Source organism: Triturus cristatus, chromosome 7 (assembly GCF_964204655.1).
Source record: "Triturus cristatus chromosome 7, aTriCri1.1, whole genome shotgun sequence".
Lineage (NCBI taxonomy): Eukaryota > Metazoa > Chordata > Amphibia > Caudata > Salamandridae > Triturus > Triturus cristatus.
In genome coordinates, this window is record NC_140590.1 from 422,066,821 (window position 1) to 422,089,522 (window position 22,702).

The 22,702-nt window shown below is 45.0% G+C and overlaps 1 protein-coding gene across 1 annotated transcript in view; it reads right to left on the reverse strand.

Moving 5' to 3' along the window:
* Nucleotides 1-22,702, reverse strand: part of LOC146809852 (cytosolic phospholipase A2 gamma-like) — a 680,097-nt gene that overhangs the window by 430,375 nt on the left and 227,020 nt on the right. The window contains exon 5 of the mRNA XM_085616716.1: nt 4,181-4,323. Coding sequence (XP_085472842.1) covers nt 4,181-4,323 — 143 coding nt within the window. The remainder of the gene's footprint in view (nt 1-4,180; nt 4,324-22,702) is intronic.

Below are 22,702 nucleotides of genomic sequence, written 5' to 3' on the forward strand. Positions count from 1 at the left end.
CCTACCCGTTAAGCAAAGAACAACCTCCTTCCTTCAACTTTGTCTTCACACCTCTCACAATTCACTCACCAACAACTCCCCAGGCCATTAACTCAACCCCTCCCACCACCACATCCAACAGGAGCAATCACCTTCAGAAGCCCTCTTACCTTAACTCTCCATCTTTTTCCACTCCATCCCACTCAGCATCCAACTCCTCTGAATTTCAAACCCATCTCATCCCCTACCAAGAAAGAACAACATAAGACTCAGCTCTACCCCGTACACCACTGGTCCTCTTCCTCTGCGCTCCTGTTCTCTATAGCTAATCTCACAAAGAAATATAAATTCTTACCCAGGCCTTCTCTCTCTTCACTTTACCTCTCACAAATACTACCAACCACATCCAGCTTTGCTCAAGAGATTCGTTCAAAAATCAAAACCTAGAGAATACTGTTACCCCGAGACCCTAACAAGCATATTCCCCACTCAAAGAGAATGAAATACACAAACTTATAAAAAGCTATTAAAAGTCCAGTGACTCTGACATCCAGATCCCAAACCAAATACAAAACAAACCTTCCAATCCACGCCATTTTTTCGAACCATACTCAAAATTCATTCCTCAAGCCCACCCAGAACCACAACTCATCCTTTAACCTGATCCAGATTACCACTCTTCCTCTGTCAAACTGAGCACAAACCTGCCAGTTTCTCCATTACTTGCATGCTGCACAACACGAGTATCAACCACGGCTACAACATCCTGGTCCTCATAGAAACCTGGTTCCCCGGCACTTGCTGCCACCTAAACAAGGTGGGGGCGTAACGGTCATATACAGAAACTCTCTAAGCTTTGGGTTCCTCCATACCCGCTTTCAATCCTTCAAGTATTAATCACTGGAGATCATCACACAAGCAACCCCTATGAATATGATCTACTACCCCCTTACCCAAGTCAAATCAACACCTTCATCGACAAGTGGATTGAATTCTTGATGGCACAATTAATCAGCTCTGACAACATTATGTTTCTAAGCAACTACAACATTCACTGGAGTTTAAAAGAAAATAATCCACTGGACAACTTTGCTGCTTTTCTTGAAGACAACAACCTCCACCAACAATGCCAGAAATTAACACACTGCAAAAGCGCCACTCCGGACCTGTTTATCTCAAAATCACTTCACCTATCAACCAGTAACGCCATTCCAGTTGACTGGCCTGATCACCTGCAGATTCCCTTCAAAGTATCTTTCCCAAACAAGAGAACACTTGGACAACAAAAGCAAGAAAAAAAAACTACTTCAGAGACACCAGTAACAACAATATTGGAGCCATTGCCAACCTAAACCTTTCAAACCTCTCCCCGATAGTTTTTCAACTCAACATCAACGAGGCCACAGAAAATTTCAACTTCTGCATGGACTCCCAGATCAGGAAATTAGAACCCATCAAGAGCAAATACAGTAGACCCAGACACTTTTGCCACTGGTACTCCAAAGGCCTTTACGGAGAAAGGAAAAATATCAGAAAGTTGGAAAAAAGACCGGAGACATTCACTCTCACCATTAAGCATAACAAAATGGTGCAAGACAAAATGAAAAAGGCCACATATTTAAAGCCAATGAATCACATATCAGATCCCTCCAGGATCCAGCCAAGAATAAACCAAAAACCTTTTGAGGTAATTGAGCAAGCTCACAACCCTCTCTCGAATCCCCCATCTAGGGCATCTAAGACCTTCTGCAGTAACTTTGCTGAGTTTTTCGATAAAAAGTCAAAAATATTAACATCTCCTTTCTGGTTAAACTCACCATAGTCAAGGAGAAACTGTATTACAAGGCACTGCAGCCATGGCAATCTTACTCTTGAATATCAGAGGCAGACCTACTATTAACTCTTTCTGAGGTGAACCCCTCTCCCCATCTATGTGACGTCTTTCCATGCTCCATCAGCAAATTCCAAGCTAATCTATTCCTCTCCATTTGGACACCCTAGTTAAATCATCTCTGGATTAGGGCTCATTGTCAGACTTTCTACAAAAGGGTCGAGTTTTCTCCCACCTAAAAAAACAATCACTGGACCCTGACGACTTTAGCAACTTCTGTCCAGTATTCGCTCTCCCTTTCCTGGGCAAGGTGAATGAAAGTTGTGAAGTGCCCTAACTGTGATACCCCATCCAGGCCAACAACCTCCTTGACTCCCTTCAATCTGGATTCCATCAGGGCCAAAGCCCTGAGACTGCAATTCTGCAGATTGTGGACGACACCCTCTGCATCCTCGACTCTGGTAACTCCTGTCTACTTGTGCTCCTTGACCTCTCTGGTGCATTTAATACAGTCTACCAGCAGGCATTGTTAGATACCCTGCAGCATCAAATGGGTGTTGATGGTGTTGTTCTTAAATGTTATATCTCATACCTAACAAACCACTCTCAATTAGTAAAAATTGGGAACCCCATCTGAGATCCAGTGAGTCTGCAACAAAGGGGTCCCAGAAGGCTAGATTTTCTCCCCAACCCTTTTCAACCTCCACCTCATACCCCTTAGCACAATCACATTGAGAGCCTTACACCACCATTTAGAATCCCAAATCTCTTGGCTTGACCCTTGACAGATATCTTAACCTCCAGACCATATCTCTTCCATGGCTAAGAGTGCCTGGTCCCAGCTACAGCTGCATAGGGGATTCAGGAACCTCATCTCAGCACAAGACCTTAAATCTGTTGTCCAGGTTCTCATGCTTTCCAGACAGGACTATGAAATTGCACTCCTTTCTGGCATTCCCAAAGTCCACCTATGTCAACTCAGGGCAGTTCTACATGTGGCAGCCGCACTTCGTTACAGGACACAAGAAATTCAATCACATCTCATCCATTCTTTTCTCCCTTCCGCAGCGGGCCGTAGAGGCAATGGCTCAATTTAAAACTGCCTGCACCACTTGAAAAATTGAAACTTTCAGGCATGGACAAGACTCAAGTAATGCTCCTTTGCTCCTCCTCGCCCCTCCACCTTCAAGCAAAAGTGATTCATGAACCATTCTTTCTCCAGACGCACCACAAGACTCTGAAACTCTCCCCGCCAAGCCACCGCCTGACAACATATGTATATGTATATTTTCTATTTGTTATTGATATGTTCTGGCTTTCCTGTAAAACACTCTAATGCCTCTGGTCCATGTAAGTGCTAGATAACAAAAATACTACTGATAGCGTGTTGCTCCCATGGCACATAAGGGTATGGCGTAATCCCTGCAGCCAGGTTTATTGCAAATGCCTTTAAGATAGGTGAATGTTTCAGGTCTTACAGGCGGGATTGGTATAGTCTTGACAGATAATAGTATACTCTAGTGTTGTAAGAGAGGTATATGATTCTGCATTTGAATAATACACATAGAAGCCATTGGGCAGACATATAGCAGATTGGGACCTGAGAGCATCTGAGCGCACAGGTTGTGTTGAGTGATTCTGTTGCTGTCAGTGACTGCCACATGCACAACTTTCTAGGAAATTCTTTTTTCTACAATACATCAGTCCAATACAATAACATTCCTTAAACTTCTTTGATTATAACTTTGTAAAGTAGTGCGCATTCCAAAGTGGTAGTCTGTATCAAAGCTATGGGTCTGCTGATTCAAGCTACAAGAAGGTGTTTGGTCCTACTCCAGTAGCTTTGTATCTAAGAACTCCTTCCTAACCTGAGTCCAACAGGAGGTCGAGTCTGCCCTGGTGGAACAGCCCTACCATGGTGGGGGAGGTTGCCAATGATGAAGCAAGACAAAATTACTTGTGTGAGCCTTCCTCTTCCATAAGAATGATCTTCCCCTCCCCATGAACTTGAACAGGAACTCTGTAATTTCCAAAGTGGAACAACATCTCCTTGTTCCAAGGCAGAAATACTGTGACACATAGTCTGCCTATAGCTCTCTTGCACCTATTCATGATAGCTGGGTGCCTCAGGAGGACGTGCGGTTGAATGACCTCCTCCTCTCCCTTGTGTGTTAAGACCTGTTGGTGATTACCTGTTACTGCATAGGAGATGTTTGGTTGGTGCTTCTTAAGACACAGGTTTTTTTTTACACTGCCGTATATCACAATTCTTGAGGAGAATAACGAACAAACCACTAATGTCTTTGATGTCACTCAGTCGGGGGAGTTTGCTTGTGAATGCTCACAAAGATGAGATTCGGATTCACCTACCAGGATGATCCAGAGCATCCATAAGTGTACATAGCAGCATCCAAGAGATCCTGTTGTTTCAGCTCCTCTAGCATTGTCATGAAAGATACTGTGGCAGTCAAGCCTCCACCAGACCCCATGTAAGCAATAACAGGCACATCTTCCTGCATATGGAGAATAAAAACATAAGAGATCAGAACAAAGATATTTTATAGGCATTGACTTATGCAATAGAACTATATTGGAGAATTAAGCGTAAGCTAGAAATGTGTATTGAACCATGAGGGTGAACTGGACCCGAATTTTTCTGTTCAAAGATTTACAACGAGGATTACCAAAATGATATGCCACTCGTTAACAGAAACATAACTGGAAAGACTTTGGAAGTGCCGCTGGCTGAGGGCACAGACCACAAGAGGATTCTAGGTTCCCACCAACCCAACTCGGGCACAATGTGAAACAATACAGTCAAGGCCCTCAAAATGGTCTGAGAGGGCCTGGCGGTCCCAGGCATTCTAACTACATTGTCAGATTGTCAGCAGGTGCCATGCTTTCTGCATTGTATCGAACAATTGCACCTATCATCATGACAGATAAACCACTCGATCTAAATTTTTCACTACATCAAAAGAACATACGTTATCTCAAAGATCATGTTTTGAACTAAGATTCATACATTGTACACAACGCTCGATACATTGAATATAGAGATACATGTATAATTTCAGGTTTTGGCCAAAATTATAAAATTCGCACACTAGGGTATTCAAAGACATACAGTGCATTGTATACGAACCAATCTATAACGATAATATGATACAATTAACAGCATACTGAGCTGCAAACATCATAAAAAGAGCAATTGCTCATCGTAAATACAGGCGACGTAACATTAATAAAAATAATCTTGTTACTAAAATATATTATCTGAATGTAAATTCCTATCGTCTCAATATCAAAATTCATGTACTATTTATTATCACGTACATACAATTTGTTACAAGTCATATGTTATATATTCAAGATCTGTATGTATCTAGTGTGCACAAATGTGTTCTTATTGCTTGATAAGTTATCATGCCTGCTTAATCATATATACAAGCCAAAATGGCATGCTGCTTGCAGTCCCACCGACTGAGGGTAGTGCCCTGCCATTCTCTCAGTGGTACCACTTTGATGAATAATTTTATGAGCTTATGCTGAACATTAGATGGAGAGGCGATAACGTCTAGAGAAGTAAATTGCTCTTACAGGCTTGTTGAGGTTTTGTGCCATGGCATGATCTGTTTATATAGCTAAAAGAAAATATGACCGCTAGTAAACAGTTTCATAATGTTGCCACGGCAACTGCAGACTTCTTGCCACATAATGGCCCTATAATGATTTGTTCATAAACTTGTAGAAAGATATTAAAAGAAGTGCGCTAAAAATGGTAAAATTCAAGTGAATGTGCCCAGAATTAACGGTGCAGCGGACATCACATGCGTGGCCCAAAGAGTGGTTAATCCTGGTGGAACACCACTGCATTATGTACACCTGGGCTTCTCAATTAAATTCAACACAGTTGGGCAAGCTACATTCTAGACAAAAAGAGAGCCAATGTATGGCGTTCCTGGCTGATTTATATAAGTTTATTTTATTCACGCTTCATTAAATTTCACAAAATGTTTATGTGAGACCTGTCAGCCTTAGCGTGGTCTTCCCCCAAAGCTTTTGCGTTCACCCCTCCAATTTTTGCTGAATTAATTTTTGTTGGCTAAGGTGCTTGTGCTCCCTCCATAAACATGGTAAAATTGGCTAGCCACTGATTGGTATATTTAATTTACTTTTAAGTCTCTAGTACCTACCTTGTAAGGTGGTACACCATATACCAGTTGCTATACAATGCTCCCAGGCCTGCCACTGCATCCTGCTAGCATTTTAACATTTCTTAATTGATTATTTCCATATACATTGAAAACTTTGAACATATGACATTGGTAGCTGTCCTTTTGGGCAGAATGTTCCTTGGGTTGGAGACTGAAGTCTGAGCTACGGAGTTGGCCATATCACTTTGTTGGCCATGGTGGTACTGTCTGCCTACAGGGATGCATGTGTCAGTAACCTAAGGTTAGGTGCTTTGAAGATGGGGTCACCAGATGAGGAGAAAGGTTTGCATGGGTCAGTTCAGTGGCTTAGGAGAGTAGTAACTGAAGGATCAAACAGAGTTCAGCGGGGCATAGAACTGACAAGTGCCACTGCAGAAGAGACCATTAGTCCATATTCTATAGCGTAAGCTGGAAAGCCCATCAATGTATTAATTAGTGTACCCTGACGTTTTGCTGGAGGGGCATCTTGATGGACTTGGCCCTCTCTGCAGGGTCACGCCCAAACATTTTGCCTTCATCACTCTGCTGCTGAGCCCCCAGGGTGGGGCAGACTGACCACACCCCAGGGGGAGGACAGTCTGACGAGGGAGGCAGGGCCTCTCCCATTCAAGTCCTTAAAATCAGAAAGTCAGGTCCCAATACCCAAGTCCAAATTGGGGCGGGTTCTCTTCACAAAATGGAACGGACTCCATTCTTGGGCACTCAGCCCTTGACCAAAATTTCTGTATGGCACATGGTCCCAACAGGAGCGCCCCCAAATGCCAGAAGCCTCCAGCCAATGGAGGCTCCCTTTAAGCTTCAAACTGAAGCTGTCCTCCAGTGTCTGGAGCCAGATTTCCCATACGCTCGGGATGACAAAGCCCCCTTAGACCTCCACCGCACAAGATCTGATGGGTTGCAAAGCACTTCCGGGTGCTGAGTCAAGTCGGGAAAGGAGGTTTACCCAAATAAGCAACAGTCCCAGTCCAGCACCTTCGATTAGACACATTTTAATGAGTTCTGGCCTCACACCGGACTTTCCGTGAAGCGATATTCTCCCTCCTCCCTTTCCCTCCAATTTTTCCGTGTATTCAATGCCTGTTCTCAGGGCCGCGGCCCTCCAGAATAACAACACAAGCATGACACCAGTTAGAAGTACCTGGCCACAGCTGGTAAATGTAGGTCGAAGCACCCTGTGAAATATTTGGCCAGAGGGAGAGGGTGGGTGTCAGGGAAAAAGGAGTCTGCAAGATCCATCACAGCTCCGTGCAGGGTAGGAGCACAATAATAGGCACACCACCATAGCAGGCCTAGCATTCCGCCAATACACAGGACCTTACATACAACATCTGAAAAGCAGTAAGCTCAATCTCAGAAATTGCAATATCAGAAGCACACATAGGCCACTAGACAGTTTTCCGACCTTCTACTTTTTTATCCTGATAAATAAAATAGTAGGATCATATGAGATGTAGGGAAGTACCTAAAAGACCAATAATATGAAGCCCAAAGCTAGCCCAAAAGGAAGTTTCTAGAAAAAGGGCATAGTCAAGACATCTGGCACCCCTATAGAGGGTCACATTGCATGCCACCTGCCGGGACTAGAGGTGTAAGCACGTGAACCCAGGGCATGTTGCGATTGCCAACAACATTCAATTGCAACACACCTTCTCTTTATACATCACCCCACGTTCGTGAAGGCCAAAAGACACCACCTACACTCATAACATCCCTCATGTCTGCAATGAACAGAGAGGGGCTGTCAACGCCCATGGATCCCTAGCTAACATTGATACCATCCTATGTTCATGAGATTACCCCGTAAAAATCTTTCACCAGCCTAAACTCCCAGCTAGTCATGGAGAGGGGGGAGGCCCAATACCCTATAAAGATTAATGCATCCCATGAACCTTTATGCACTTTCAAAATAGGATACCCTGACTGGGGCCATCCTAACCATTGCGCAAGTGAATGTGGAAAAACACATCAAAAGAAAAGCACAGGAACCCCAAAGGAAAATGACGGCACATGCAATAATGCACTGTTTTCTAAACTAACCAATTGACATAGCTTTTCTTCAACAGGTTGGCAATAGAATGTCCCTGTGCATCACCTTTTCAGCGGCCACATCGACACCCCGACAAGACCTACAGTGTGTGAATTGAGAACAATGAACTATATTTTGAACGTTTGTTTCAAACTTTCAAATCAGTAAGCCCCAAGCACCAGAGGACCTCAGTCACCTCCCCTGGACTCATCCCAGGACCAGCAATGTTTGTTAAGTTATGTATTGTTGCACTTCTATCTGCTCTCTGTTTGCTATGGGTGTTTCCATATCCATTCATCCCCAAAGCACTGCACAGTCTAATGGAGTCCACCCCAAAGCTATTATCATGCTTGCGTAAGAACCTCTCCAATATCACTTATAATTACACAAACCCATAACTAGCTTTCTACACGCACTACACAGCACCCTATTACATGCGTGGTATAAGCATATGACCGCCATGGGCTCTAAGTCATGTAACGTCTGTTCACTGATAATGCATGTAGTAGTCACAGGCAGGCATTACGTATCCCAAGAAGTACCCCTTGAAAAAGCAAAATGCTTTCTCCACCTATACCTATGTAGGATTATGGCCAAAATACAACCCAACAGAATAGAACCACATAGAGTAGTAGTAAATCTGACCTGATATGAGATCAACCCCACAGCATTGTACCTTTTCTTGGAATCTAGCACCATTCAAATAGGCCTGGATGGTAAATTCCTTTCCGCTCGCGGAATTTGGGTAATTTCGCATTCCGTGAAGAACGCGGAATTGCCTGAAATTCTGCGTTCCGCGTCTTTGCGGAATTTTTTGCTTTTTCGCGTTCTCAAAATGCGTGTTTGCGAGATATTTCCCCCCGAGCACGCAAACAGCGATCGCAAACAGGGAAAAAGCGGAATTTCTGAGTGTTCGCTGAGATTTTTTACCATTTCGCGGAGCTTTGTGTAACGTGACTACGCAAATTAAGCCCACCCCTACATTCAAACTGAGCTAGATAGGATGCGCAAGAGGGGTACCATAGGAGAAGATACTGTTTGGCCCCGGGACTTTCCAGAAAATAGATTTTTTGGCGTAATAAAACCACCTCATCAATGAATGAATACGTCTGCCCCGCTTCCATCTGTGGTCCCAGTGTGGCCCTTAGCATTTCTGGAACTGTCTTCTTCAATAACAAATGGACCCCAGACATGGAGTTTCAGTGTAGGGCCCTCCACCTCGATGATACAAAAGGGAGTGAGTTCTGTAGAGGAGGGTTGAACCACAGCATAGATACCCCATTTCAGGAAATCTAGGATACTGAAGTGAATAGATATATGTGTATAGAAGGGAAGGGGCAACCCCTCATTGTACAGAAGCTTGCACTCTATTCCATGTGTTTAAGAGGTAAAGGAACCATTCCACTTGGAACAAATGAGAAATGTGGTGCAATACTGCACATTCTGGGCATGCAATGCGGCACCTTCACACTGGCGGATACGTATTGGCAATGCGGAGAGCTTGCCTACACTCAGTTTGACCGCGGATGATTTGGCCTCCATGGTGATGCAACATTGGAATGCGTTGGAGTTTTTAAGTGGGAGACAGAGTCTGCTTTGGTTGCATGTCACTACATATCAGCACTTCATGAGGGTAGATTGGGAAACATGGAAACCAAAGCAGAAAATGAGTTTGAGCCAAGAGGGACATGTACCACTCTTATAAAAATACAACCTATTTTTATAAATTGTTTTCGGATTACTTGAGTATTGTGTCAATTTCTTCTTCCATTTTTTTGGTGCTGTTTAAATGCTTAACACTTGCTTCTTTGTGTAAGCCTTGCTGCTTAGTGCCACAACTACCCAGGATTGAGCTGAGGGTTTGACAATCATACCCAAGGGTCTTAAAGGGATTGGTAAGAGTATTACATGGTGAGATTGCACAACCACACCATGCAGTTCACCCTATTTCCTCACTGTTATCCTTTGTGTATTCCACCAGACAGTATCAGACATGGGGGATAGGTTTTGGCAGGATGGGCCAAACAGACCAGCTGGAGGAGTGGAGCTCTCACCTGTCACACTTGCACTTCAAAGGAATCTTTTGGGACTCCAGTCCTTCAACACTTCGAGGCACTTTATCCATGCTGCAATGAATTCCTATGGATTGGTCCTGATGCGGTGAAAAAGGATGCTGAAGATACTCTAAGGATGTAGTGGATGTTACGTGGTTGGTAGGGATCTTCCAACAGGGATTCCTTTGTCCACGAAGATGGTGAGGGGTCCTGTTTGCAGGGTCGATGTCCCACAAAGTCATCTCTGAACTGGGCGGAGTTTAGTTGCTACTGGACTACCAGTCAGCCGTTGTCGCAGTCACAGTCCAATCCTTCATGTGTCAATCACTTCCCTTCTATTGGTCCCAGAAACTATCTGATAGCAGTCCCGGGCTCAGGGAACTCAAGCGCCACTCTATGCTCTAGGTCTTGATCCTTGGTGCTGAATGTCAGCAGTAGTAGCAATATGAAGAAGGCTACCATATTGACCCAGCAGGCTTCATTAGCTGTTGAGTCCCTGTGTTGCAAACAGGAGGCAAGTTAGCTGGCCATTGGAATTCCCCTGGCTTGACTGGGATCTGGAGAAAGCTTCTCCCTGAGCTGGACATATCAGGCACACTCCCTCTCTACGCTAGCCACCAGGTGCAGCAGGTGAAGCGCTCATCGGTGCAGCCCCTCCTTGCTGGTCCTTCTACCAAGTTGGTTGAGATCTGAGGTCTGTGCTCAGAAAGTGCAGTATGAGATGGGTAGCCAATGGGCTACCAGGTAATCTGTCACCTGATGACCACTTCCTGTGGAGTGTGGCAGCTGACTATCCCAGGATACACCATTCTGCACACTTCCAAAATGGCGATACCCTCTACTGCTCTACATACCTCTGTAGTCCACCCCAGGGGTGTGGCTAACTCAAGTAACACGCCCCTGGGGAAAACAATTTGGCAACTGGTTTCACATTTCTGCTCCCTGTACTAGCCTGTCTACCTCAACAGTGGGCCAGCCCTCTCACGCATGGAGTTCAACATCTGCTCTGCAAAGGCGGCTTCACCTTTGAACCCTGCCTTTGGGTCTAACACCTAAGTGGCTTCCTGCACGAGGGAGATGGCACTTACCTGGCCTGAAATCCCTAATTCTTCTTCATTTTGAGAGTCGTTGGCACGTCTCTCCAGGATGGCAGAACGCTGTCTTGTGGAGTAGGATCCATGTGTGCCCGGGAAGGCACAGGAGCTTTAAAGGCAACAAAGTGGCAGCTTTGCTAAAGCTGAAATCTGCAAAAAGTTACATTAATTTTGTCTTGAGGCATAAGCCGGGCTTAATGTAATGATTTGTTTGATACATTGGAGTGCCCATTTTGGTTGCACTGTTCAGCAGTTAGCAGAGCTGAGGGGTCAGCGTGTAACCCTGTGCTTGCCAATTGGGCAACCAAGTTTTTCTACAGTACACACATTTGTTTAGCATGTTTTGCTGTCAGGGCATGTACATGTCCTGCCTATGTCACATGTTGCACACTGCCTTTAGGGCTTGGTAGGCTGCCAGAGGGGTGATTTACCCACAAGTCCATGGGAAGCAGTGGCTTTGACATTGCTTTAAATTACAAAGTCGGGCAGCAGTACACAAGTGCTCCACCAGTATGTGATAGCTGACTGGGGGAGCTGTTTTCCGGTTCAGTGACTAAATATCGAGGGACATAATATAGAATGCCCAAAATATCGACGCCAAAATATAGAAGGAAAGAATATCTACAAACAGGTAAGTACTAAAATATCGATTCCAAAATATAGAATGTTAAAATATAGTTAGCTAAAATATTGAATTGTTTAAATGTTTTAAAAATAATATAAAATGAATAAAATATTAAAAACAATTAAATAAAACATCCATAATATAATATAAAAAAGCTTAAAATATAAACATAATAAAAGTAATGTAAAAAAATAGAGATTTTGTTGGATAGTGAGAGTATAAAAATTACTATTCCCACTCCAGTGAGTGCAACAGTAGGGAAAGCGTTGGATAGCGTAGGGGTAAAAATTACTATTCCCACTCCAATGAGTGCAACAGTAGGGAAAACGTTGGATAGCGTAGGGGTAAAAATTACTATTCCCACTCCAAAGAGGTCAACAGTAGGGAAAGCGTTGGATAGCGGGAGGATAAAAATTACTATTCCCACTCCAGAGAGTGCAACAGTAGGGAAAGCGTTGGATAGCGGAAAGGGAAAAATTACTATTCCCACTCCAGTGAGTGCAACAGTAGGGAAAGCGTTGGATAGCGTAGGGGTAACAATTACTATTCCCACTCCAGTGAATGCAACAGTAGGGAAAATGCTGGATAGTGTAGGGTGAAAAATTACTATTCCCACTCCAGTGAGTGCAACAGTAGGGAAAGCGTTGGATGGCGGGAGGGTAAAAATTACTATTCCCACTCCCGTGAGTGCAACAGTAGGGAAAGCGTTGGATAGCGGGAGGGTAAAAGTTACTATTCACACTCCAGAGAGTGCAACAGTAGGGAAAGCATTGGATAGTGGGAAGGTAAAAATTACTATTCTCACTCCAGTGAGTGCAACAGTAGGGAAAGAGTTGGATAGCGGGAGGGTAAAAATTACTATTCCCACTCCAGTGAGTGCAACAGTAGGGAAAAGGTTGGATAGTGTAGGGGTAAAAATTACTAATCCCACTCCAAAGAGTGTACCAGTAGGGAAAGCGTTGGATAGTGGGAGGGTAAAAATTACTATTTAAACTGCAGTGAGTGCAACAGTAGGGAAAGCGTTGGATAGCGGGAGGGTAAAAATTACTATTTCCACTCCAGTGAGTGCAACAGTAGGGAAAGCGTTGGATAGCGGGAGGGTAAAAGTTACTATTCCCACTCCAGAGAGGGCAACAGTAGGGAAAGCATTGGATAGCGAGAAGGTACAAATTACTATTCACACTCCAGTGAGTGCAACAGTAGGGACATAGTTGGATAGCAGGAGGGTAAAAACTACTATTCCCACTCCAGTGAGTGCAACAGTAGGGAAAGAGTTGGATAGCGGGAGGGTAAAAAATACTATTCCCACTCCTGAGCGAGCAAAAGTAGGGAAAGTAATGATTTTATTTTGAAATAAGATTACAGTAATTATCAATACCAATAAAAAGTTAATTAAATATAATTACCAATTAATAAAAATTAATTACCATTGAAAAAATAATAATTACCAATTAATAAAAATTAATTACCAATTAATAATCAATTATCAATTAATTATCAATACATATAAATTAAAATTAATATTTACTTTATTACAATTAATTTACTTCCCACCCAATTCCCCTATAAACCCACAACCCACTCCCAATAATAAAAAATACAATGAATATTATTATCAATTAATCAATTAATAAAAATATTTAGCAATTAATAAAAATTAATTACCAATTCATACAAATTAATTACCAATTAATACAAATGAATTACCAATTAATAATTAATTATCAATTAGCAATACACATAAATAAAAAAAGTAATATTTACATTATTACAATTAATTTACTTCCCACACAATTCCCCTAACAACCCACAACCCACTCCCAATAATACAAAATACAATTAACATTATTATCAATTAATCAATTAATAAAAATATTTAGCAATTAATAAAAATTAATTAGCAATTCATACAATTTAATTACCAATTAATACAAATTAATTACCAATTAATAATTAATTATCAATTAATTATCAATACACATAAATAATATATTTTTTTTTTACTTTATTACAATTATATTACTTCCCACCCAATTCCCCTATAAACCCAAAACCCGCTCCTAATAATAAAAAATACAATTAACATAATTATCAATTAATCAATTAATATAAAATGATTACCAATTAATAAAAATGAATTACCAATTAATAATTAATTATCATTCAATTAATTCTCAAAAAATATAAATATAATTAATATTTCATTAACCATAATTAAATTACTTCCCACCCTATTCCACTATAAACCCACAACCCGCTACGGAATTAAATTACGCAAAAATGTAATTACATAACATTCATTAGTTTTAAACAATTAAACATACATTACAAAAATAATACATAATTGTAACACATATACTACCATACATAACACAAAAAAAATTAGATATTATAGATATCTTTATTTTTAAACTCTATATTATGGAAATCTATATTTTAAAATTCGATATTATGGAATTCTATATTTTTTAATTCTATATTATGGACATCGATATTTCATACCCCAATTTCGATATTCTGACCTATCTATATTTTGATAATTCGATATTCTGTCCACTCTATATTTTAAATTCGAAATTCTAGGCAGTCGATATTTCTGAATCGATATTTAGGGTGTTCACCCTGTTTTACTCGGGGGACCTACAGAGTGGCACAAACAGTTCTGCAAACCCTGGTGTACCCTTCTAACTTACATGTCCTGTGTACTATGGACTTACATGTACATTTGCCGTTTCCAATTGAATACAGAAAATTCCGCCAAACACTTTTGGGTAAGGGCACTGGCACTGATGTCTGGATAGCAGGCCTCTGCACTCTCAGAGTCGAAAAACCCGCACCATCAGTCAAAACACTTTGGGTTGATCACACGTAAAGAGGCATATTCTGAAACCAACTGCCAACTACACCTAATCATATCACCCAGGATAAACGCTGCAAGCACTAAATGGTTAGGACCAGAAGATGCCATATTTCTAAAAGTAAAAGACACACAATTGATGGATGGAGTGCAGAACAAATCAAAACATTCTCCCCCAGTCAAGAGATCTGGGTTAAATCCATAATTCTTTTGCTCACCATGCCACCCCAGTTTAAACCTGGCCATATGCAAACCAGTCTAGACCCTGTGCCTCATGGAAACAGTCCAGCCCGAACTGCCAAGCCAGTTCCTCCCTGGACTGGAACCAAGCATCCTAGGAAAGGTTTCGGGTTTCACCCCTCATCTGCCACACACAATTGATGGATGGAATGCAGAACAAATAAAAACAATCTCCCCTAGTAAAGAGATCCGGGAAAAATTCATCATTCTTTTGCTCACCATGCCAACCCAGTTTAGACCTGGCCATATGCAAATCAGTCTTGACCCTGTGCCTCATGGGAACAGTCCAGCCCGAATTGTCAAGCCAGGTCCTCTGAGGACCGGAAACAATCATCCTAGGACCGGTTCCAGGGTGTCAAACCTCATCAGCCAGCATAGCTTGAATCCAGTGGCTAAGTGTGGCCGGGACCAACATCTGGTCATACCTGGCGCTCTTAGGGCGAGAAAGCAAAAGACACACAATTGATGGACAGAATGCAGAACAAATCAAAACATTCTACCCCAGTCAAGAGATCTGGGTTAAATCCATCATTCTTTTGCACACCATGACACTCCAGTTTAGACCTGGCCATGTGCAAATCAGTCTTGACCCTGTGCCTCATGGGAACAGTCCAGCCCAAACTGCCAAGCCATGTCCTCCATGGACTGGAAACAAGCATCCTAGGACCGGCTTCAGGGTTTCACCCCTCATCACCCAGGATAGCTTTAATCCAGAGGCACAGTGAGCAAAGGACCCACATCTGGGCATACCTGGCGAACTTAGGGTGAGAAAGCAAAAGACACACAATTAATGGACAGAATGCAGAACAAATCAAACCTTTCTCCCCCAATCCAGAGATCTGGGTTAAATCAATCATTCTTTTGATCACCATGCCACCTCAGTGTAGACCTGGCCATAGGCAAATCAGTCTTGACCTTGTGCCTCATGGGAACAGTCAAGCCCGAACTGCCAAGCCAGGTCCTCCCTGGACCAGAAACCAAAGTCCTAGGACCGGTTTTGGGGTTTCACCCTTCATCAGCCAGGAAAGCTTGGATCCAGTGGCACATTGAGCCCGGGACCCACGTTGGGCATACCCGGCGCACATAGGATGAGAAAACAAAAGACACACAATTGATCGACAGAATGCAGAACAAACCTAAACATTCTCCCCAAGTCAAGAGATCTGGGTTAAATCCATCATTCTTTTGATCACCATTCCACCCCAGTTTAGACCTTGCCATGTGCAAATCAGTCCTGACCCTGTGCCTCATGGGAACAGTCCAGCTCGAACTGCCAAGCCAGGTCCTCCCTGGACTGGAAACAAGCATCCTAGGACCGGTTTTGGGGTTTCACCCCTCATCAGCCAGGATAGCTTGAATCCAGTGGCACAGTGAGCCCGGGACCCACGTGGGGGCATACCCAGCACAATTAGAGCAAGAAAGCAAAAGACACACAATTGATGGACGGAATGCAGAACAAATCAAAACATTCTCCCCTAGTCAAGAGATCTGGGTTACATCCATCATTCTTTTGCTCACCATGCCACCTCAGTATAGACCTGGCCATGTGCAAATCAGTCTTGACCCTGTGCCTCATGGGAACAGTCCAGCTCAAACTACTTAGCCAGGTCGTCCCTGGACCCGAAACAAGCATCCTAGGATCAGTTTCGGGATTTCACCCCTCATCAGCCAGGATAGCTTGAATCCAGTGGCACAGTAAGCCCAGGACCCACATAGGAGCATATCCGGCGCACTTAGGGCGAGAAAGCAAAAGACACACAATCGATGGATGGAATTCAGAAAAAATCAAAACATTCTCTGCCAGTCAAGAGATCTGGGTTAAATCCATCATTCTTTTGCTCACCATGCCTCCCCAGTTTAGACCTGACCATATGCAAATCAGTCTTGACCCTGTACCTCATGGGAACAGTCCACCCCGAACTGCCAAGCCACATCCTCCTGGACTGAAAACGAGCGTCCTAGGACCGGTTTGGGGCTTTCACCCCTCTTCAGCCAGGATAGCTTGAATCCAGTGGCACAGTGAGACCGGGAACCACGCCGGGGCATACCCGGCACACTTAGTGCAAGAAAGCAAAAGACAAACAATTGATGGACAGAATGCAGAACAAATCAAAACATTCTCCCCTAGTCAAGAGATCTGGGTTAAATCCATCATTCTTTTGCTCACCATGCCACCTCAGTATAGACCTGGCCATTTGTAAATCAGTCTTGACTCTGTGCCTCATGGGAACAGTCCAGCTCAAACTGCCAAGACAGGTTGTCCCTGGACCGGAAACAAGCATCCTAGGACCGGTTTCGGGATTTCACCCCTCATCAGCCAGGAGAGCTTAAATCCAGTGGCACAGTGAGCCCGGGACCCACGTAGGAGCATACTGGGTCCGCTTAAGGCAAGAAAGCAAACGACACACAATTGATGGATGGAATTCAGAAAAAATCAAAACATGTTCCCCCATCAAGAGATCTGAGTTATATCCATCTTTCTTGTGCTCACCATGCCACGCAGTTTAGACCTGGCCATATGCAAATCAGTCTTGATCCTGTGCCTCATGGGAACAGTTCAGCCAGAACTGCCAAGCCATGTCCTCCCTGGACCATAAACAAGCATCCTAGGACCGGTTTCGGGATTTCACCCCTCATCAGCCAGGATAGCTTACATCCAGTGGCACCGTGAGCCCGGGATCCACGTAGGGGCATACCGGGTGCACTTAAGGCAATAAAGCAAAAGACACACAATTGATGGATGGAATTCAGAAAAAATCAAAACATTTTCCCCCATCACGAGATCTGAGTTATATCCATCTTTCTTGTGCTCACCATGCCTCCCAGTTTAGACCTGGCCATATGCAAATCAGTCTTGATCCTGTGCCTCATGGGAACAGTCCAGCCCGAACTGCCAAGCCATGTCCTCCCTGGACCATAAACACGCATCTTAGGACAGGTTTCTGGGCTTCACCCCTCATCAGCCTTGATAGCTTGAATCCAGTGGCACAGTGAGCCCGGGACCCACATAGGGGCATACCCGGCGCACTTAGGGCGAGAAAGCAAAAGACACACAATTGATGGACAGAATGCAGAACAGAACAAAACATTCTCCCCCAGTCAAGAGATCTGGGTTCAATCCATCATTATTTTTCTCACCATGCCACCCCAGTTTAGACCTGGCCATATGCAAATCAGTCTTGACCCTGTGCCTCATGGGAACAGTCCACCCCGAACTGCCAAGCCAGGTCCTCCTGGACTGGAAACAAGCATCCTAGGACCGGTTTGGGGCTTTCACCCCTCACCAGCCAAGATAGATTGAATCCAGCGGCACAGTGAGCCCGGGACCCACGTAGGGGCATACCCGGCACACTTAGTGCAGGAAAGCAAAAGACACACAATTGATGGGCGGAATGCAGAACAAATCTAAACATTCTCCCCTAGTCAAGAGATCTGGGTTAAATCCATCATTCTTTTGCTCACCATGCCACCTCAGTATAGACCTGGACATTTGTAAATCAGTCTTGACTCTGTGCCTCATGGGAACAGTCCAGCTCAAACTGCCAAGCTCGGTTGTCCCTGGACCAGAAACAAGCATCCTAGGACCGGTTTCGGGATTTCACCCCTCATCAGCCAGGAGAGCTTAAATCCAGTGACACAGTGAGCCCGGGACCCACGTAGGAGGATACCGTGTGCACTTAAGGCAAGAAAGCAAACGACACACGATTGATGGATGGAATTAAAAAAAAATCAAAACATTTTCCCCCATCAAGAGATCTGAGTTATATCCATCTTTCTTGTGCTCACCATGCCACACAGTTTAGACCTGGCCATATGCAAATCAGTCTTGATCCTGTACCTCATGGGAACAGTCCAGTACAAAAGGGGGTGGTGATGGACAGAGCATCAGAACCAATCAAACACTCACACCCAGTCACCAGATCTGGGTTTGATCCATCACCGTTCTTTAGCCCACTCTGCCACCCCAGTTCAGACATGGCCATATGCAAATCAGTCTGACCCTGTGCCTCATGGGAACAGTCCAGCCCGAACTGCCAAGCCATGTCCTCCCTGTACCGGAAACAAGCTTCCTAGGACCGGTTTCTGGCATTTCAGCCGTCTTCAGCCAGGCTTGCTTGAATCCAGTGGCAAAGTGAGCAAGGGACTCACGTCTGAGCATACCCTGCCAACTTATGGCGAGGACATGGCTTGGCAGTTCGGGCTGGACTGTTCCCATGAGGCACAGGGTCAGACTGATTTGCATGTGGCCGTGTCTGAACTGGGGTGGCAGAGTGGGCTAAAGAACGGTGATGGAACAAACCCAGATCTGTTGACTGGGTGTGAGTGTTTGATTGGTTCTGATGCTCCGTCCATCACCACCCCCTTTTGTACCGCTTTGTTCGCCATAAGTTCGCAGGGTATGCTCAGACGTGAGTCCCTTGCTCACTTTGCCACTGGATTCAAGCAAGCCTGGCTGAAGACGGCTGAAATGCCAAAAACCGGTCCTAGGAAGCTTGTTGCCGGTCCAGGGAGGACATGGCTTGGCAGTTCGGGCTGGACTGTTCCCATGAGGCACAGGGTCAGACTGATTTGCATGTGGCCGTGTCTGAACTGGGGTGGCAGAGTGGGCTAAAGAACGGTGATGGAACAAACCCAGATCTGTTGACTGGGTGTGAGTGTTTGATTGGTTCTGATGCTCCGTCCATCACCACCCCCTTTTGTACCGCTTCATGGGAACAGTCCAGCCCGAACTGCCAAGCCGGGTCCTCCCTGGACCATAAACAAACATCCTAGGACAGGTTTCTGGGCTTCACCCCTCATCAGCCTTGATAGCTTGGATCCAGTGGCACAGTGAGCCCGGGACCCACGTGTGAGCATACCCGGCACACTGAGGGCAAGAAAGCAAAAGACACACAATTGATGGACGGAATGCAGAACAAATCAAAACATTCTCCCCTAGTCAAGAGATCTGGGTTAAATCCATCATTCATTTGCTCACCATGCCACCTCAGTATAGACCTGGCCATATGCAAATCAGTCTTGACCCTGTGCCTCATGGGAACAGTACAGCCCGAACTGCAAAGCCAGGTCCTCCCTAGACCAGAAACAAGCATCCTAGGACCGGTTTTGGGGTTTCACCCCTCATCAGTCAGGATAGCTTGGATCCAGTGGCACAGTGAGCCCAGGACCCACGTTGGGCATACCCGGCGCACTTAGGATGAGAAAGCAAAAGACACACAATTGATCAACGGAATGCAGAACAAACCTGAACATTCTCCCCCAGTTAAGAGATCTGGGTTAAATCCATCATTCTTTTGCTCACCAATTCACCCCAGTTTAGACCTGGCCATATGCAAATTAGTCCTGGCCCTGTGCCTCATGGAAATAGCCCAGCTCGAACTGCCAAGCCAGGTCCTCCCTGGACGGGAAACAAGCATCCTAGGACCGGTTTCGGGGTTTCACCCCTCATCAGCCAGGATAGCTTGAATCCAGTGGCACAGTGAGCCCGGGACCCACATAGGAGCATATCTGGCGCACTTAGGGCAAAAAAGCAAAAGACACACAATCGATGGATGGAATTCAGAAAAAATCAAAACATTCTCCGCCAGTCAAGAGATCTGGGTTAAATCCATCATTCTTTTGCTCACCATGCCACCCCAGTTTAGACCTGACCATATGCAAATCAGTCTTGACCCTGTACCTCATGGGAACAGTCCACCCCGAACTGCCAAGCCACGTCCTCCTGGACTGGAAACGAGAGTCCTAGGACCAGTTCGGGGCTTTCACCCCTTACCAGCCAGGATAGCTTGAATCCAGTTGCACAGTGAGCCCAAGATCCACGTGTGGGCATACCCGGCACACTTAGGGCAAGAAAGCAAAAGACACGCAATTGATGGACGGAATGCAGAACAAATCAAAACATTCTTCCCTAGTCAAGAGATCTGGGTTAAATCCATCATTCTTTCGCTCACCATGCCTCCTCAGTATAGACCTGGCCATATGCAAATCATTCTTGACCCTGTGCCTCATGGGAACAGTCCAGCCCGAACTGCCAAGCCAGGTCGTCCCTAGACCAGAAACAAGCATCCTAGGACCGGTTTTGGGGTTTCACCCCTCATCAGCCAGGATAGCTTGGATCCAGTGGCACAGTGAGCCCGGGACCCACATAGGAGCATATCCGGCGCACTTAGGGCGAGAAAGCAAAAGACACACAATTGATGGATGGAATTCAGAAAAAATCAAAACATTCTCCGCCAGTCAAGAGATCTGGGTTAAATCCATCATTCTTTTGCTCACCATGCCACCCCATTTTAGACCTGACCATATGCAAATCAGTCTTGACCCTGTACCTCATGGGAACAGTCCACCCCGAACTGCCAAGCCACGTCCTCCTGGACTGAAAACGAGCGTACTAGGACCGGTTTGGGGCTTTCACCCCTCACCAGCCAGGATAGCTTGAATCCAATGGCACAGTGAGCCCGGGACCCACGTGTGGGCATACCCGGCACACTTAGGGCAAGAAAGCAAAAGACACACAATTGATCGACGGAATGCAGAACAAACCTAAACATTCTCTCCCAGTCAAGAGATCTGGGTTAAATCCATCATTCTTTTGCTCACCATTCCACCCCAGTTTAGACTTGGCCATATGCAAATCAGTCCTGACCCTGTGCCTCCTGGGAACAGTCCAGCTCGAACTGCCAAGCCAGGTCCTCCCTGTACTGGAAACAAGCATCCTAGGACTGGTTTCGGGGTTTCACCCCTCTTCAGCCAGGATAGCTTGAATCCAGTGGCACAGTGAGACCGGGAACCACGTCGGGGCATATCCGGCACACTTAGGGCGAGAAAGCAAAATACACACAATTGATTTATGGAATTCAGAAAAAATCAAAACATTCTCCCCCAGTCAAGAGATCCGGGTTAAATCCATCATTCTTTTGCTCACCATGCCACCTCAGTCTAGATCTGGCCATATGCAAACCAGTCTTGACCCTGTGCCTCATGGGAACAGTCCAGCTCAAACTTCCAAGCCAGGTTGTCCCTGGACCGGAAACAAGCATCCTAGGACCGGTTTCGGGATTTCACCCCTCATCAGCCAGGAGAGTTTAAATCCAGTGGCACAGTGAGCCCGGGACCCATGTAGGAGCATACCGGGTGCACTTAAGGCAAGAAAGCAAAAGACACACAATTGATGGATGGAATTCAGAAAAAATCAAAACATTTTCCCCCATCAAGAGATCTGAGTTATATCCATCTTTCTTGTGCTCACCATGCCTTCCAGTTTAGACCTGGCCATATGCAAATCAGTCTTTATCCTGTGCCTCATGGGAACAGTCCAGCCCGAACTGCCAAGCCAGGTCCTCCCTGGACCATAAACAAGCATCTTAGGACAGGTTTCTGGGCTTCACCCCTCATCAGCCTTGATAGCTTGAATCCAGTGGCACAGTGAGCCCGGGACCCACATAGGGGCATACCCGGCGCACTTAGGGCGAGAAAGCAAAAGACACACAATTGATGGACGGAATGCAGAACAGAACAAAACATTCTCCCCCAGTCAAGAGATCTGGGTTAAATCCATCATTATTTTTCTCACCATGCCACCCCAGTTTAGACCTGGCCATATGCAAATCAGTCTTGACCCTGTGCCCCATGGGAACAGTCCACCCCGAACTGCCAAGCCAGGTCCTCCTGGACTGGAAACAAGCATCCTAGGACTGGTTTGGGGCTTTCACCCCTCACCAGCCAGGATAGATTGAATCCAGTGGCACAGTGAGCCCGGGACCCACGTAGGGGCATACC